This window comes from Tachyglossus aculeatus, chromosome X3 (genome assembly GCF_015852505.1).
Source record: "Tachyglossus aculeatus isolate mTacAcu1 chromosome X3, mTacAcu1.pri, whole genome shotgun sequence".
In the NCBI taxonomy this organism is placed as follows: domain Eukaryota; kingdom Metazoa; phylum Chordata; class Mammalia; order Monotremata; family Tachyglossidae; genus Tachyglossus; species Tachyglossus aculeatus.
This window is the reverse complement of record NC_052099.1, coordinates 11,852,575-11,870,147: the sequence shown is the minus strand read 5'-3', so window position 1 is coordinate 11,870,147 and position 17,573 is coordinate 11,852,575. Positions and strand designations below refer to the sequence as shown.

Genomic DNA, 17,573 nt, shown 5'->3' with positions numbered 1-17,573 from the left:
TAGATAAATCAGTAATTACAGATATATACGTATGTGCTGTGGGGATAGGAGGGAGGATGAATGAAGGAGCAAGTGAGAGTGGCGCACAGAAGGGAGTGGAAGAAGAGGAGAGTGTCGCCAGCATAGACAGACTTCATTGCCCCACCCCACCTGTTTCTATTCCAGGGACACCTTAGGCCATACACAGACACGTGCACATATATGTAAGAACAGTGAAGCAGCATGGTCTAGTGGTTAGAGCATGGGCTTGGAAGTCAGAAGGACTTGTGTTCTAATCCTGGCTCTGCCATTTGTCTGCTGTGTGACCTTGGGAAAGCACTTCACTTCTCTGGGCCTCAGTTCCCTCATCTGTAAAATGGGGATTAAGGTTGTGAGCCCCTTGTGGGACAGGGACTGTATCCAGCCTGATTAACTTGTATCTACCCCAGTACTTAGAACAGTGCTTGGTACATAGTAAGCGCTTTACAAATACCACAGTTAGTATTAAGGACCTGGGTTCTAATCCACATTCTGCCACTTGTCTGTTGTGTGACCTTGGGCAAGTCATTTAACTTCTGTCTGCCTCAGTCACCTCATCTGTAAAATGGGGATGAAGACTGGGAGCCCCATGTGGAACATGGACTACATCCTGTCTGATTAACTTGTATCTACCCCAGTGCTTAGCACAGAGCCTGGCACATAGTAAGCACTTAAAAATACCATTAGAAATTACACATGTGCATATGTGTGCACACAAATGCTGAGCTGACGGACTCCCCGTTCAGCAACAATCTTCAACAATCCAGTTCATCAGGCAGTTGTCATAGATGGTTTATTTACTTCCTCATTGTGGGCAGGGTGCGTGTCTGCTAATTCGGCTGTATTGTGCTCTCCCAAGTACTTAGTACAGTGCCCTACACACAGTAAGCCGTTAGTAAATACGATTGATTGATTCCTAGTGGGGTCGTGTCCTTTAGAAAGATGCAGCCTTTCCCAACAGAGTGGCCCCTCATACAGATAACCACCTGAGAAAAGGACCAGTCCCTTCTCAAAATGGCAACACCAGAAAAAGAACACACACAAACTCCCACCTTTATACAGAGACTTCCCAGAGAATTAACAAGGCCTAAATGAAAAGAGCAGGAGCCTGGGAGTCAGAAGACCTGGGTTCTAACCCCAGCTCCACAGTTGCCTGCTGTGTGACCTTGGGGAAATCATTTTACTTCTCTGTGCCTTAGTCGCCTCATCTGTAAATTGGGGATTCAATAGCTGTACTCCCTCCCCCTTAGTCTGTGAGCACCATGTGGGACAGGAACTGTGTTGGATCTGATTATGCCTTATCTTCCCCAGGGCTTGGCAGATAGTGAACGCTAAAAAAATACCACATAAGCAACTGGCATTAGCATCTTGTACCTTTGCCCATTATAGATGATCTTGAGCCTTTCTCTTCCAGGCTGGATTCTGATGAGCCTCCCCGTGCCTTGCACCTTATTTCTTCATGTTAAATTCTTGATGACTGCAAGCGCCCGTCATTCACACCCTGTATCAAGTGCTTAGTACAGTGCTCTGCACACAGTGAGCGCTCAGTAAATTTGATTGAATGAATGAATGTATCCCCATTTGGTCAAGTCAGTCCTGGTTTTTCTCCAAGGACAGGAGTTCTGAAGGAAGGGTCTCTTGGCCTTTCAACAGCATCCTTCAGAGGGGATTGAGTCATCATTCCCGGTGACTTCCGGCTCTTCCTAATTTCTGTGTGGCTAACTTCTGGGCTGGTCTCCAGAGGGTTTCCTAAACGTTATCAGATATCTGGCACCTGGCTTCCCCACTGCTCAAAAACCTCCAATGTCTTCCGATTCCTCTTTGCATCAAGCAGAAACTCCTCACCACAGGCTGTAGGGCACTCAATCAGCTGTCTGCCCCCAACTTATCCAGTCTTTTCTCCCACTGCACTCCTTCATTCATTCATTCATTCAGTTGTATTTATTGAGCACTTACTGTGTACAAAGCACTGTACTAAGCGCTTGGGAGAGTACAATATAACAACAGACACCTTCCTGTCCACAATGAACTCACAGTCTACAACTGCTTTCACTCATCCTTCCTCTCCAGCTGCTGTGCTTCATTCTCATCTTTCTTGCTGCCTGCCTCATACTCTCCTTACTGCTTGGAACTCCTTTCCCCTTCACATCTGACAGACCACTGCTCTCCCCAAATTCAAAGCCTTTCTAAAATCGAATCTCCTCCAAAAGGCCATCCCTGATTAATTTCTAGTCACCCCACCTTCTATCCCTCCCCACCCGCAATCCACCCCCTCCAGTCCCCAACCCTCAACCCTAGGACTTGATTGAAAGTGTGAGCCCTACGTGGGATAGGGACTGTGTCCAACCTGGTTTGCTTGTATCCACCCCAGTGCTTAGTACAGTACCTGGCACATAGTAAGCGCTTAACAAATACCATTATTATTATTATTATTATGTGCCCATGTTTATGCTCAGCTGCCTCCTCCTAACCGTAATTTATTTTGTCTCCCCTGCTAGATTGTAGGTCCTGGAGGGCATAGATCATATCTACTAATTCAGTTCTATTCTCCCAAGCGCTCAGTATTGTGCTCTACACATAGTAAGTGCACAATAAATACCATTGATTGATTGAGGGCTTCTTTTGGGTGTTTGTGTCCAGATTCATTCATTCATTGTCATATTTATTGAGCACTGACTGAGTGCAGAGCATTGTACTAAGCACTTAGAAAGTACAGTTCGGCTACAGAGACAATCCTTACCCAACAATGGGCTCACAGTGTGGAAGGGGCAGACAATACAACAAAACAAACAAGTAGACAGGCATCAATAGCACCAATATAAATAAATAAAATAAATAGAATAATCAATATGTAGATATATACACAAGTGCTGTGGGGCGAGGAGGAGGGTAGAGCAGAGAGAGGGAGTTGGGGCGATGGGAAGGGGAGGAGAAGCAGAGGAAAAGGGGGGCTCAGTCTGGGAAGATTTGGGGTTCTAACTAGCCAAGGTGGAACCCCTCAAAATTCCATTTTTTTCCTTCTCTTCCCAGACAAAGAAAAAATTATTTTCTTCATACACACACACACACACACACACACACATATACACACACACACACACATTCCACCCCCCCCCATTGTCATTCAAGGAAACGTACAGCTGCAGGCTTATACACACAAGGTACTGGTTGTCTGTATCACTTTCTATTCCGTCAGGACTGATATCTGTTACTTAGAGGCTTCAGGCTAGTTAGGTTCATTAACTCTAATTCCACTGATGGCACTGGCAATAACAGATACACTTCTGCAAGATGGTTCTGCCTGTTTTTCATCTTTGTTATGCAGAGCTGAGATAACAGAGATGGAATTAAGTGGAAGGAAAATGTACCTCTTTGTCCACTACCTTTGTAAAGAGCTGATAGATCAGGTTCTCATCAGGAGCTAAGTCATGAGACTGTCTTGAGCCCTGAAAATGGTCAGAACCCACTGTTCCAGTTCTTAGTACAGTGCTTCGCACACAGTAAACACTCAATAAATACGACTGAATGAGTGAATGAATGAATAAGTGATGTTTCAGAGCAGTGACACAAGCAATCAGTCAATCATTGGTATTTATTGAGTGCTTACTGTGTACGTAACACTGTACTAAGCACTTGGGAGAGTACAACAGAGTTGATAGACACCTTCCCTTCCCACAAAGAGCTTTTAGTCTAGAGGAGAAGAAATCCAATAAAATAAATTATGAATATAAATCAACCAATGGTATTTATTGAGCACTTAACTGTGTGCAGAGCACTGTACTAAGTGCTTGATGTGTACGTAAGTGCTGTAGGGCTGAGGTTGGGGTGAATATCAAGGGCTTAAAGGGTAGAGATCCACTTGCAAAGGTGACACAGAAGGGAGAAGAGGAGGGAAGAGGGCATAGTCTGGGAAGGCCTTTTAGAGGCAAAGTGATTTTAATAAGGCTTTTGAAAGTGAAGAGAGTGATGAGCTATCATCCATGGAGAGGGAGGGAGTTCCAGGGCATAGGCAGGACATGGGCAGCGACGAGATAGACAAAATCGAAGTACAGTGAGCAGGTTGGCATTGGAGGAGTGAAGTGTGTGGGCTAGGACATAGTAGGAGGCCAGTGAGGTAAGGTAGGAGGGGGCAAAGTGATAGAGTGCTTTAAAGCTGTGGTAAAGAGTTTCTATTTGATGCAGAGGTGGACGGGAAACCACTGGAAGTTCTTGAGGAGTGGGGTGATGGGGACTGAACGTGTTTTGTAGAAAAATGATTCGGGCAGCAGAGTAAAGACTAGAATGGGGAGAGACAGGAGGCAGGGACTTCAGCGAGGAAGCTGATGCAGTAGTCGGGATGGCATCAGCTTGGTAGCAGTTTCGATGGGGCGTTTCAAGAGATGTTGCAAAGGTAGATCCAACAGGATTTGGTGACAGGTTAAATATGTGTTTTTTAAAATGGTACTTGTTAAGGACTTACTATATTCCCCAAACTGTTAACTATTTATTTATATTAATGTCTCTCTCCCCCTCTGGTCTGAGAGCTCATTGTGGGCAGGGATCATGTCTGTTTATTGTTATATTGTACTCTCCCAAGTGCTTCGTACAGTGGTTTGCAAACAGTAAGTGCTCAAAAATAAAATCGAATGAATTGCATAGATAAATGAATGTCGAATGAGAGAGATGAGTGAAGATACAAGGTCAGTGATTTAGGTGACAATGGAGTCTCCCATCAGGAATGATGGATGAGCCTCAGTTCTAAGACCTAAGGACCAAAAACTTGAGCAGAGGAATCGATTCTAGTATTAGGGGCTTGGGTGGTGTCATTTGCATTCTCTCGTCTCAGCCAGTCATATTCCCTCTGGGGCATGGAATTCAGCAAGCAAGTAGGCAAAATTCATGTGCAGTCTTTGCCCACGTTAAACCACGTTCAGGTAGAACCAGGGTGTGAATCCAGGTCTCCTGATTCCCAGAGGTGCTTTGGGGATTTCTTCAAGCGTAGCGTTTTTGCCTTAAGGGCACAGGGTCCATATCTGTTCTAAATGCACTAGAATAGTATGATATATAGCTGAATTCTCCCCGAAGCCATTCTGTTTGAATGGTCCTAACAGAAATAAGTATTCATGGCTGTTTCTTTTGGACCAAATTCCATTTGGATGCATGCAATCACACTAATTGCTGTTTATAATCTTCACTTCAGAAACAACTAAAATACTTAAAGTTAATGGATGCTCAGTGCAGTTTGTCACAGAATTATCAACACAGAAATCATATTGATGGTCTCCCATACAAAACTACTTAGCAGATTGAAGAAGGACATTGCAGGATAGTGTGATGGATTAATAATCCTATCGATGCCAAAGCCACATTCTTGCTGTAAGCATACCTTTTTGTTTACGCTTGACCTATTTTTGTCATGTACAACTGTGAATTTCCTTTGAAATGCTTTGCCTAAAACTGAGGTGAAGTACCCTGTAGTCTTGAGTGTTATACCTTATCCCCTTTGCTTTAGAATTCATACAAAATTCAGTAATCAGGTTTTAATAGAAAAAGGCCTTGTAAAGCTAGGTTGCATGTACTATTTTGATCTGTGAAGCTGATTAGCACTATTAGCCCGAGGATATAATTTGGGGTGTATTTCAATCTGTTTTCAACTGAAAATGGATCAGTATGTTCTATGAAATATGTATAAAACTACCACAGTCATAAAAGCAAATCAAGACAGATACAGTAGGCACTTGATAAACACTGCTGAGGCTATTGCTGCTGATGAGGAGGAGGAGGAGGAGGAGAATGATTGGAGAAGGTCATTTTTAAGAAAGATGTCCTTGGTCTTCAAGTCAAATTTTAAGGGCAGCAATCTGACAGTCACTTAAGATCTGCTGTCTAATTTAATTATATCTTGCATCCCTTCATTGCTGCTTCCTCCCTCCATTATTCCGTGGGTCATTTTGTCGTGCATCGTATTTACAATGAAGCTGGCGATTCTGGAAATTTTCTTCTCTTGCCTACAGGTTCAGTGAGACAGTATTCCCATCCTGTCAAGTTTGGGTTTGGAGTTTGATTGAGCCTATTGTTAGGCAGGGATTGTCTCTATTTGTTGCTGAATTGTACTTTCCAAGCACTTAGTACAGTGCTCTGCACACAGTAAGCACTCAATAAATATGATTGAATGAGTGAATAATTGATTGAACATATCTCCCTCTGTTCTCTCCTTCACAGAGCATGGGGGTGGAGTTTCTGTTGAACCAGACAGAGACAGATTTTTCACACCCAACTCATTCATTTGGTTGTCATTAGTAATAACTGATTATAGCTTTTAATAAAAGTACCTGTTTTTTTCCAACTTGTCTTGAGCGGGGCAAGGAGTATATATAAAAAAATGCCAACCAGAAGTGCAATCCTAAGACATTCCTCACTGGAGAGAAGCCAAACCTGGGGATTCCATTTCTTTTTTTATGGTATTTGTTAAGTGCTTACTATGTGCCATACACTGTACTAAGTGCTGGGTAAATGCAAGGTAATCAGGTTGGACACAGTCCCTGTCCCACATGGGGCTCACAATCTTAATCCCCATTTTTCTGCCCCCTAAAATTTCCTGCCCCAGGTCTTGCTGTCCTGGGCTGAAACCTATCACCACTTACAATTTTTTTGCAGGAGGGCTAAAGATTGAGAAAAGAATCGCTAGCACTCCCATCACATCTCCCCCACCCTCGAGGCACAAGGTTGCATTTTCTAGATTGTACAGCTTGGTAAAGGAGGGGGAGCTGGAATATGTTGAGGGTAGGGTGACCAATGATTGCCCTTCCATATACTGGGCAAGAACACATATTGTGATTTTCCATAGATTAATAATAATAATAAAAAATAATTATGGCACTTGTCAAGTGCTTACTATGTGCCAAGCACTGTTCTAGCTCGGGGTAGATACAAGGTAATCAGGTTGGACACAGTCCCTGTCCCACGTGGGGCTCACACTCTTAATCCCCATTTTATAGATGAGGTAACTGAGGCCCAGAGAAGTTAAGTGACTTGGCCAAGGTCACACAGCAGACATGTGGCGGAGCTGGGATATCCTTTTGACTCCCAGGCCTGTCCTATCTCCACTAAGCTACGTTGCTACTGGATACACACCATTACATGATGATGCCTTAGGTGCCATTTTCCAGAAGTATGTGGTTTTCACATGATCGTAGTACATTTCTCTGTGGGGGGAACCCTAGATCTTCCATTTTTTCCTGAGACTTTGCTTTTCCCTTCCAGGTCAGTGTGAAGTCTGGGCCACAGTCAACCTTGGGCAAGTCACTTAACTTCTCTGTGCCTCAGTTTTGTCATCTGTAAAATAATAATAATAATAATGACGATGGTATTTGTTAAGCGCTGACTATGTGCAAAGCACTGTTCTAAGCACTGGGGGGATACAAGGTGATCAGGTTGTCCCATGTGGGGCTCACAGTCTTAATCCCCATTTTGCAGATGAGGTAACTGAGGCACAGAAAAGTTAAGTGACTTGCCCAAAGTCAAACAGCTGACAAGTGGTGGAGTCGGGATTAGAACCCATGACCTCTGAGTCCCAAGCCTGTGCTCTTTCCACTGAGCCACGCTCAAGGGATTCAATACCTGTTTTCTCTCCTACTTAGACTGTGAGCCCTGGATGGGAATAGGGCTGTGTCTTATCTGGACAACTTATATCTACCCAGTACTTAGTACAGTGCTTAGCACATAATAAGTACTTAAAATTATTATTGTTATTACTACTGTTACTACTATTATAATGGGGACTCAATACCTGTTCTCCCACATACTTAGACTGTGAGTTCCATGGACTTGTGTCTACCCCAGCCCTTAGAACAGTGCTTGCACATAGTAAGCAGTTAATGAATGCCATAAAAATATGATTGATTGATTGATTTGTTAAATGTTTACTATGTACCACACACTGTACTACTGAGACAGATAATCAGGTCAGATCCAATCCATTTCCCACATGGGCCTCTCTAAGTAGGATGAGGAAGCAAAGGCACAGAAAAGTTAAAGGACTTGCCCAGTGCTCTGAGAGCACTCCAGGAATTCAGGGAGATTAAGCCTCTTTTTTTAAAAATGGTATTTGTTAAGAGTTTACTATGTGCCAGGCAGTGTACTAAGCACTAGGATAGATACAAGCTAATTACATAATAATAATAATAATAATAATAATAATGGTGGTTTTTGTTAAGTGCTTACTATGTGCAAAGCACTGTTCTAAGTGCTGGGGAAGATACAAGGTGATCAGGTTGTCCCACGTGGGGCTCATAGTCTTAATCCCCATTTTACAGATGAGGTAACTGAGGCCCAGAGAAGTTAAGTGACTTGCCGAAAGTCACACAGCTGACAATTGGCAGAGCAGGGATTTGAACCCATGACCTCTGAATCCCAAGCCCGTGCTCCTTCCATTGAGCCACGCTCCTTCTAACATGGGGCTCACAGTCTTAATCTCCATTTTACAGATAAGGTCACACCGCAGACAAATGGAGGATTCAGGATTAGAACCCAGGTCCTTCTGACTCCCAGGCTGGCGCTCTATCCACTAGACCACACTGCTTCTTTTTCAGCTGCCTGAGGAGCAGTTATCTCCTCCTTCTAATTTGGACTCAGAGGGATAAGACCTCTCACCCTTGCTGGGGTAGAGGAGGGGGAAAGGTGAAAAAAGGTGGGTCCCTTAGGGTGGAAGGATGACTAACGTTTAAAAGGTCAGTCCTCCACCTGGAGGATCTTTCTGCTCCTTGCTTCAGCTGCATCATGAGTAATCTATTCATTTGCAAGAATTTGTAGGAGGTGGCAGTCCCACCCACCCTGCCAGTTCTAACAGGAAAGCTTGGTTGGCCTTTTCACTGAGACATGAGAGAGAAGGAAAGGTGGAGGAGAAGGGAGAAAGAGAGGGTAATCATCACATGAGGGCAATCATCCTCTCTCCTCTGCAGTCTCATATTTCCTCCTGCTTTCAGGACATCTCTACTTGGATGTCCTGCCGACACCTCAAACATAACATGTCCGAAAAAGGACACCTCGTCTTCCCATCCAAACCCTATCCTCCCCTTGAGTTTCCCATCACTGTAATCACTGTGGTATTTGTTAAGCGCTATGTGCTAAGCACTGGGGTAGATGCAAGGTAATCAGGTTGGACACAGTCCCTGTCCCTCATGGGGCTCACATTCTTAATCCCTATTTTATGTATGAGGGAACTGAGGCATAGAAAAGTGAAACGACTTGCCCAAGGTCCCACAGCAGACATGTGACGGAGCCAGGATTAGAACCCACATCTTCTGACTCCCAGGCCCGTGCTCTTTCCACGAGGTCAAGTTCCACTATCCTCCTTGCCTCAAGGGTCCATAACTTTGGCATCCTCCTCAATCATCTCTCTCATTCAACCCACCTATTCAGTCTGTCTCCAAATCCTGTCACAGCATCTCTAGAATTGTCCTTTTCCCTCCACCCAAACTGCTATCATGTTGATTGATACAAGCTCTTATCCTATCCCGCCCTGATTACTCCATCAGCCTCCTCACTGACCACCCAGCCTCCTGCCTCTCCCCACTCCCATCCACATTTCACTTTTTCCCTTTGATAGTAGGCTGCATATCATGATGTGAAGCCATGGGTGCAGCATTTTCTCCTTTTCAAATGTATTCAGCACCCTAAAGCTATTTTGCACATTAGGCCTTATATCCAAAGATTTTGCTCTCTCGAAACTGTGAGGCAAGCCTCTCAGGAGGTTTGCAACTAGGAGCAGTGCGGGCTTTTGGGTTGCAGGGGCTGTAAGCAGGGGGAGTCAGGCTCCTTGGGAGGCTGAATTGGGGTGATCTAAAGGCAAATTGGACATTTTGCCTTTCCATTTGCCTTTGCCCAACTGTTGTTTAAGGAAGACCCAGTTTGTTGGAGAATCAGCATGGCTCAGTGGAAAGAGCCCGGGCTTTGGAGTCAGAGGTCAGGGGTTCAAATCCCGACTCTGCCATTTGTCAGCTGTGTGACTTTGGGCAAGTCACTTAACTTCTCTGTGCCTCAGTTACCTCATCTGTAAAATGGGGATTAAGACTGTGAGCCCCCCGTGGGACAACCTGATCACCTTGTAACCTCCCCAGCACTTAGAACAGTGCTTTGCACATAGTAAGCACTTAATAAATGTCATTATTATTATTATTATTATTGTAATAAGTTGGCGGCAAAAGGAGATTGAACTTTGAGCTCGACTGATTCTAGGGTCAATATCCCTACAGGGTAGGGACCGTCTCTATATGTTGCTGATTTGTACTGTCCCAAGTGCTTAGTACAGTGCTCTGCACACAGGAAGCGCTCAATAAATACGATTGAATGAATGAATGAATGGTGGTTTTTCTGATTTATTATTATTATTGTTATTATATTTGTTAAGCACTAATTTGTGTCAGGCACTGTTCCAAGCACTGGGGTAGATACAAGTTAATCAGGTTGGACCCAGTCTCTGTCCCTGTCCCACTTGGGATTCACAGCCCAGCAGGGAGGGACAGCAGGTATTGAATCCCCATTTTTCAGTTGAGGAAACTGAGGTACAGAGAAGTTAAGTGACCCGTCCAAGGTCACACAGCAAGCAATTGGTAGAGCCAGAATTAGAACCCAGGTCCTCTGGCTCCCCTGTCCAGACTTTTTCCACTAGGCCATGCTGATTTGCCTGCCCCTAAGGTCACTACTGTTCACTGTACTCTGGCACTTGTGAACTTTCCCAGAGGCTTGAGGAAAATGGCAGTTTGGAGAGAAAGAGCTTAATCTTCTAGTGAATTAACCTCTTGTCCAAAGTTTCTTTTTTTGCTTTGGTTTGGTTTTTTTTGCTATTTGTTAGTCTTTCAATTAAATAATCAATCTGTACTGTGTGCAGAGAATTGTACTAAGCGCTTGGGAAACTACAGTTCAACAGAATTGGTAGACGTTCTCTGCCTATAATGAGCTTACAGTCTAGACAGGGAGACAGACATTAAAATAAACAAATTTAGATGTACATAAACAAATGTACGTAAGTTTCTGGGGATGAGGGTGGGGTATATGAAGGAGGAGGGAGTTCTAGGCTAAGGGGGGGATGTGGGAAAGGGGTCAGTGGTGAGATAGATGAGACCAGGGCACAGTGGGCAAACTGATGGTAGAGGAGCAAAATGTATGGGCTGGGCTGTAGGAGAAGATCATTGAGGTAAGATGCGGGGGTGGGGGGGGGGGCAAGCTGATTGAATGCCTTAAAACCGATGGTAAGGAGTCCCTATTTGATGCAGAAGTGGATGGGTAACCACTGGACAGCGCTGTACTAAGCGCTTGGGAGAGTACAAAACAATAGAGTTGTCAAATAGACAACAAGCATATTTCCTTAGGCAATTCTCTGCTCTCTTTTTCCTTCTCTGGATTCACTTCTGATGCTTCATCTTTAGTAAATTAAGAATGTAACTGCAAGGCTGGTGAAATGGTGGAGTGTCTATTTCAGAATCATTTAGGTAACCCCTGCCCAGATGGTTCCAGCTCTCAGTGTGAATTCCAGGAAGGTTTATTCATTCATTCATTCATTCATTCATTCATTCTGTTGTGTTTATTGAGTGTTTACTGTGTAAAGAGCACTGTGCTAGGCACTTGGCAGAGTACAACAATAAACAGACACATTCCCTGCCCACAACAAGCTTACGGTCTGGGGTTGGGGGAGGGAGAGACAGACTTAATATAAATAAATAAATTGCAGATATGTACATAAATGCTGTGGGGCTGGGTGGGGGAAGAACAAAGGGAGCAATTCAGGGCAACACAGAAGGGAGTGGGAGAAGAGAAAGGGGGACTTAGGGAGAGCCTCTTGGAGGAGATGGGACTTCAGTAAGGCTTTGAAGGTGGGGAGAGTAATCACCAGCCTGATTTGAGGAGGGAGGGCGTTCCAGGGCAGAGGCAGAATATGGCCAGGAGGTCGGTGGAGAGATAGGCAAAAGAGGCCAAGGCAAAAGATTGGAGTTTTTAGTCCTAAAATTGCTTCTAAAAGTGCCCAGATGTCTCTTAAGGCATAATGACTAATAAACAGATACAGTCTCGAACAAAACAAATTATAAGCGAAGTGACATAGGTGATGACTAAGAATGCCTACAGTGCACGGTAATTTTGAGATTGGCATTAGAAAAGGTGAAAGGGGCAGACCCAAGCCAAGTCCCTACTGGGAATTAAAATCCTGTAACAGCCCGAAACTGCTACAGAAACGCGTACTTCTGCATGGACATCACATTATTTGATGTGCAATATGGGGAAAGCATTCAATGCTGTTACATGGCAAAGTGTTTCAACCTCGCATTGAAAGTGACTTTGAGCCAAAGGAAATTCTCATTGTTAATTGATGGTGCTCCAAGTTCATTTATTATTGCTAGAAAGTTGATAAACTTCATTGGCATGGAAATTTTATGGTGATTAAGCAGAGTTTGAAGAACTGTTTTGCATATTAGTTGAATTTAGCCTTATAATCCAGGTTTCTGGCTTAAAGGAACGTGCTTGGAACAGTGAATTAGAAGATCGATTTCAAGGCTTGGAAATCTCACCTTGGTAGTGAAAAGTTGGGGACCCACAAAGTTTGGTGGCTCTGGGGTCACCAGTTTGCCCATTCAAGGAATTTTCCATGTAATTTGGCCCCCCAAATATAAGATTTGTGCAAAATACATAAATCAGATCTTCCAAGAGTAGAGGAAACCTGGAAAGAGAAAGTGATTTTTTAATGGTATTTATTAAGCACTTACTATGTGCCAGGCACTGTACTAAGCCAGTCAGTCATGTTTATTGAGCGCTTACTGTGTGCAGAGCACTGTACTAAATGCTTGGGAGAGTACAATACAACAATTAACACACATTCTCTGCCCACAATGAGCTGCAGTCTAAGCACTGGCATAGATACAAGCTAACCAAGTTGGACACAGTCCATGCCTCACATGGGGCTCACAGTCTTAATCCCCATTTTACAGGTGAGGTAACAGAGGCATAGAGAAGTGAAGTGACTTTCCCAAGGTCCCACAACAGACAAGTGGCAGAGACAGGATTAGAACCCAGGTCCTTCTGGCTCCCAGGCTGGTGCTCTATCCACTAGGCCATGCTGCTTCTCAAGTGACTTTGCAAGAAAGGATTCTGACCTTGAATGACGTCAGCGGTAAGCGGACCATATGGAGAGAGCTGGGTTCAAAAATGTTATTTTTGAATGAAAAATTTGAACAGGTGGATGACACAGATAAAGACCATGCAGTTTTAAAGTTGAATTTGAAATTTTGGCTCTACCTCTTTACCTAAGGTTAGTTGGCTTCCTTTCTCACTGCATTTGGCAATAAAACCCAGCAGGGCAAGATCATCATGACTTCATTCTGGTATTTGGTAATAAACCAGGAAACAATGCCCCTTTGTCTACTAGGAAACAAGTTTGCCTAAAATGATCATAGGCAAATATGACAGAGCTGGGTGGCTCAGTGTAAATAGAAATGGAATTGAACTTGGTTACCTTAGCATTTAATCCCCCAAATCCAGTTGTCTGAGTTGCTAGACTGGGTATTTGCTTTGGTACAATTTGCATAATCCCTCAGCCGAATTCATCTAATGGTACTTTTTAAGCACTTACTATGTGCCAAGCACTGTTCTAAGTGCAGCGGTAGATAGAAGTTAATCAGGTTGGACACACTCCCTGTCCCACATAGGGCTCACACTCTTAGCCCCATTTTACAGATGAGATAACTGAGGCCCAGAGAACTTACATGACTTGCCCAAGGTCAGGAGGTTATGGCCTTGTGAGACAGGGAGGATGGTGGTGCTTTCCACAGTGATGGGAAGGTCATGGGGAGGGCAGAGTTTGGGAGGAAAGATGAGGAATTGGGTTTTGGACAGAACTACTGGTTGCCTGCCTGAATGTTATAGATGTACCAGCTGGCGTCCCTCATTTTCTCTCTAGCAATCCTTTGTGTTCTAGTCACTGATGTATTGATTCAGACCCCTCTTGAAACTGCTGATATAATTCAGCCTGCGCAATGTCTCTTAATAACATATTCCATATGCTTATCACGCTCCAAGCGAGGAAGTCTTTCCTTCATTTCTGAGCGCTGCCCTTGCAGTTACCGTGTGCATGTGATGCTGTCCCTCAGTTCCACTGGGATTTGAGCTTAACAGTGAGCTGTGCATGTGGGATTTTTTTCCATGCCATGCTGGGTGGGAGTCCAGAGGAGCTGGAGGAGACTCCGGGTGGGAGTGAATGTACCTGGCCCCGTCTGAACTTTCACCCAAGACCTGGCATGTGACCGAAGCCTGTGTAGGGCTCTGTGGGGAATGCCGAATCCTTGAGTGGCATTAGTGGTGATTTTTATAAACGGCTTTGGGTTGGCTCAGTACTAAAGAGAAGCAAGAGGGAAAATGAAAACAGGGCTTCTTTAGTCTGTAATTCTCCCTCCTATTTAGTTTTTGGTTATATTAATGTCTGTCTCCCCTGCTGGACTGCAAGCTTGCTGTGGGCTGGGAATATATCTGTTGTAATATTGTACTCTCCTAAGCACTTAGAACACTGCTCTGCTCACAGTTAGTGCTCAATAAATATGATCGATTGATTGGTATTACTGGCTTTTTTATGTAAGTCAGGTACTTCAGTCAGATAGTTCCAACAAAGTACCTGATAATCGGGCTGGATACCTGGTGTGTGACCCAACAGAAAGCCCTTCGCAAGTGCAGTCCCTGAGCTCTTGGTATCAGGGCCCAGAAATGGACTTGCTAGGCCACTAATGGGCTGGGTGTCTCAGATGACATCGTACTTACTGAGCTGTATCTCTTCAGCCCTCCTTTTCCCCACTCCCTTTTGTTTTGCCAGGCTCCCAAATCTCCAAATCTTAGATTTGGCAAGGACTCTCCCCCTGCCATCAGAACCTTATTGAAGGCACATCTCCTCCGAGAGGCCTTCCCTAAGTCCTCCTTTCCTCTTCTCCCACTCCCTCCTGCATCGCCTTGACTTGTTCTCTTTATTCATCCCCCCTTCCAGCCCCACAGCACTTATGTACACATCTGTCATTTATTTATTTATGTTGATGTCTGTCTCCTCCTCTAGACTGTAAGCTCCTTGAGGGCAGGAAATGTGTCTGTTATATTGTTCTCTCCCAAGAGCTTAGTACAGTGCTGTGCACAAAAGAAATGCTCAATAAATATGATTGACTGACTTAGATTGTGGCAAACAGCCAAGCCTGAGACACCTTCTCAAAGAGATGGGGTGGAGGAGGAGGTGCATCAGTGCACACTAATGAACAGCCATTAGCATTCATTGACAAGTCACTGTCAAGCCTAAGGGTAGGCTAATACAGGAGAGGGAGGCCAGTGCTAATGATCATTCATTAGCCCTGATTGATATCAAGAGAAGGCGGTAGCAGCAGCAGCAGCAGCCAACCCTAGAAGATTCAGTAACGGATGAGGAAGGGTTGTAAGATGAGAGAAGCAGTGAGAGCTAGGGGATAGAGCATGGGTCTGGGACTCGGAAGGACTTAATAATAATAATTGTGGTAATTGTTAAGCACTTACTATGTGCCAGGCACTGCATTAAGTGCTGGGGTGGATACAAGCAAATCAGGTGGGACATAGTCCCTATAATGTAATAATAATAATAATGGTATTTGTTAAGCGCTTACTAAGTGCCGAGCACTGTTCTAAGCACTGAGGTAGATACAAGGTAATCAGGTTGTCCTACGTGGGTCTCACAGTCTTAATCCCCATTTGACAGAGAAGGTAATTGAGGCACGGAGAAGTTAAGTGACTTGCCCAAAGTCACATGGGGCTCACAGTCTTAATCCTCATTTTACAGAAGAGGGAACACAGGCACAGAGAAGTCCCACAGCAGGCAAGCGGTAGAGCTGGGATTAGAACCCAAGTTCTTCTGACTCCCAAGCTCATGCTCTATCCACTAGGTCATGCTGCTTCTTGTTGGGACAAGTGCTGTGTCTTAGGTATGCTTTGGAGAGTTTTCTTAAGTTTCAAAGAGCCTCATCTTCAATAATGAAAGGTGAGTTGAGGAAAATATTGAAATGTTCTTGTCATCTTTTCCAGATTTTTTCCTTGACTGTGATAAGATGGGAGCCACTTGGAGCCAATTCTGGGATGACACAAAATGCCCTTGTGCACTAACTCTGCTGTAAGTAGACTTTTTCATTTGAGTCATTTGCATGGAACCAATTTTGATGACTTAGAATATTAGCAGTTCAGTACATAAAGCTTTTTTGAGGAATGGAGTGATGTGTTGGAAGTGTGTGTGTTGTGTATACATATGGAGCAGTGTGGCCTGGTGGAAAGAGCATGGGCCAGGAAGAGTACAGTAGAGTTGGTGGACATTCCTCAAGGAGTTTACAATCTAGTAGGAGAGGCAGACATTAAAATAAATTACAGGTTGAGAAAGTAGCAGAGTTTAAAAATATGTACATAAATGCTGAGGGGCTGGAGGTGGGGTATTGAAGTACTTAAGGGGTACAGACCCAAGTGCTTAGGTGACACAGAAGGGAGGGAGAATTGTGTGGGGTGATGAGGGGTTAGTCAGGGAAGGCTTTCTGGGGGAGTTATAGTTTTAGTGGGGCTTTGAATATGGTGAGAGTGGTGATCTGTTGGATTTGAAGGGGGAGGTTGCTCCAGGCAGGAGAGAGGGCGTGAGCAAGGAGTCAGTGGCAAGAGAGAGAGGATTGAGATACAGAGAGTAGGTTGTTTTAGAGGGGTAAAGTGTGTGGGCTGAGTTATAGTGGGAGAGGACTGAGGTTAGGTAGGAGGGAGAGAGCTGATTAAGTGCCGTAAGGTCAATGGCCAGGAGTTTCTGTTTGATGCAGAGATGGGTGGTCATCCATTGGAGGTTTTTGAGGAGTGGGGAGATGTGCGCAGAGTGAGGTTCCAGTAAAAGGCAAGAGGAAATGCTAGATTGCAAATGGAGAGAGAGGTCAGAGAGACATCAGGCCTAACAAGATAGATTCTGGAGTCACTCGCATAGAAGTGGTAGTTGAAGCCAAGGGAGTGGATATGTTTCTCAAGGAAATGAGTATCACAGAAGACTGAGAACAGAACCTGGAGGGGCATCCTCAGTCAGGGAGTGAGAAGCAGAAGAGAAGACTGAAAAAGAGTATCCAGAGAGGCAGGAGAGAAGTGCCCTGACAAAACCAAGATTAGATGAGGTTTCCAGGAGATGGGAGTGGTCCACTGTGTTAAGGGTGACTGTGAGGTCAAGAAGGATTAGAAAAGACTAGAGACTATTAAATTTGGTGAGGAAAAGGTCACTGGTGACCTTAGAGAATGCAGTCTCAGTGGAGTGAAGGAGGTGAAAACTAGATTTTAGTGGATCAAGAAGAGAACGTGGGAAGAAGAAGTGGAGGAAATAGGTTTATATACCCCATTGCAAGAGTTTGGATGGGAATGGTAACAAGGAAAGGGGTGATAGTCACAGGGTACCGGCTTTTTTAGTACAGAGGAGACTTGGAGATATTTGAAGTCAGAAAGGAATCAGCAGAGTGAGCGATGGAAGGTGGCGATTACAGAGGGAAGAAGGACGGGAACAAAGAGTCAGTAGTGGATGGGGTCAG

At 44.4% G+C, this 17,573-nt stretch overlaps 1 protein-coding gene across 1 annotated transcript in view; it reads left to right on the top strand.

Annotated features, from left to right (window-relative positions):
• Positions 1-16,094: 16,094 nt before the first annotated feature.
• EPB41L4A (erythrocyte membrane protein band 4.1 like 4A) overlaps positions 16,095-17,573 on the top strand; it is a 219,104-nt gene continuing 217,625 nt past the window's right edge. Inside the window, exon 1 of the mRNA XM_038770473.1 lies at positions 16,095-16,150. Coding sequence (XP_038626401.1) covers positions 16,127-16,150 — 24 coding nt within the window. The 5' untranslated portion in view covers positions 16,095-16,126. The remainder of the gene's footprint in view (positions 16,151-17,573) is intronic.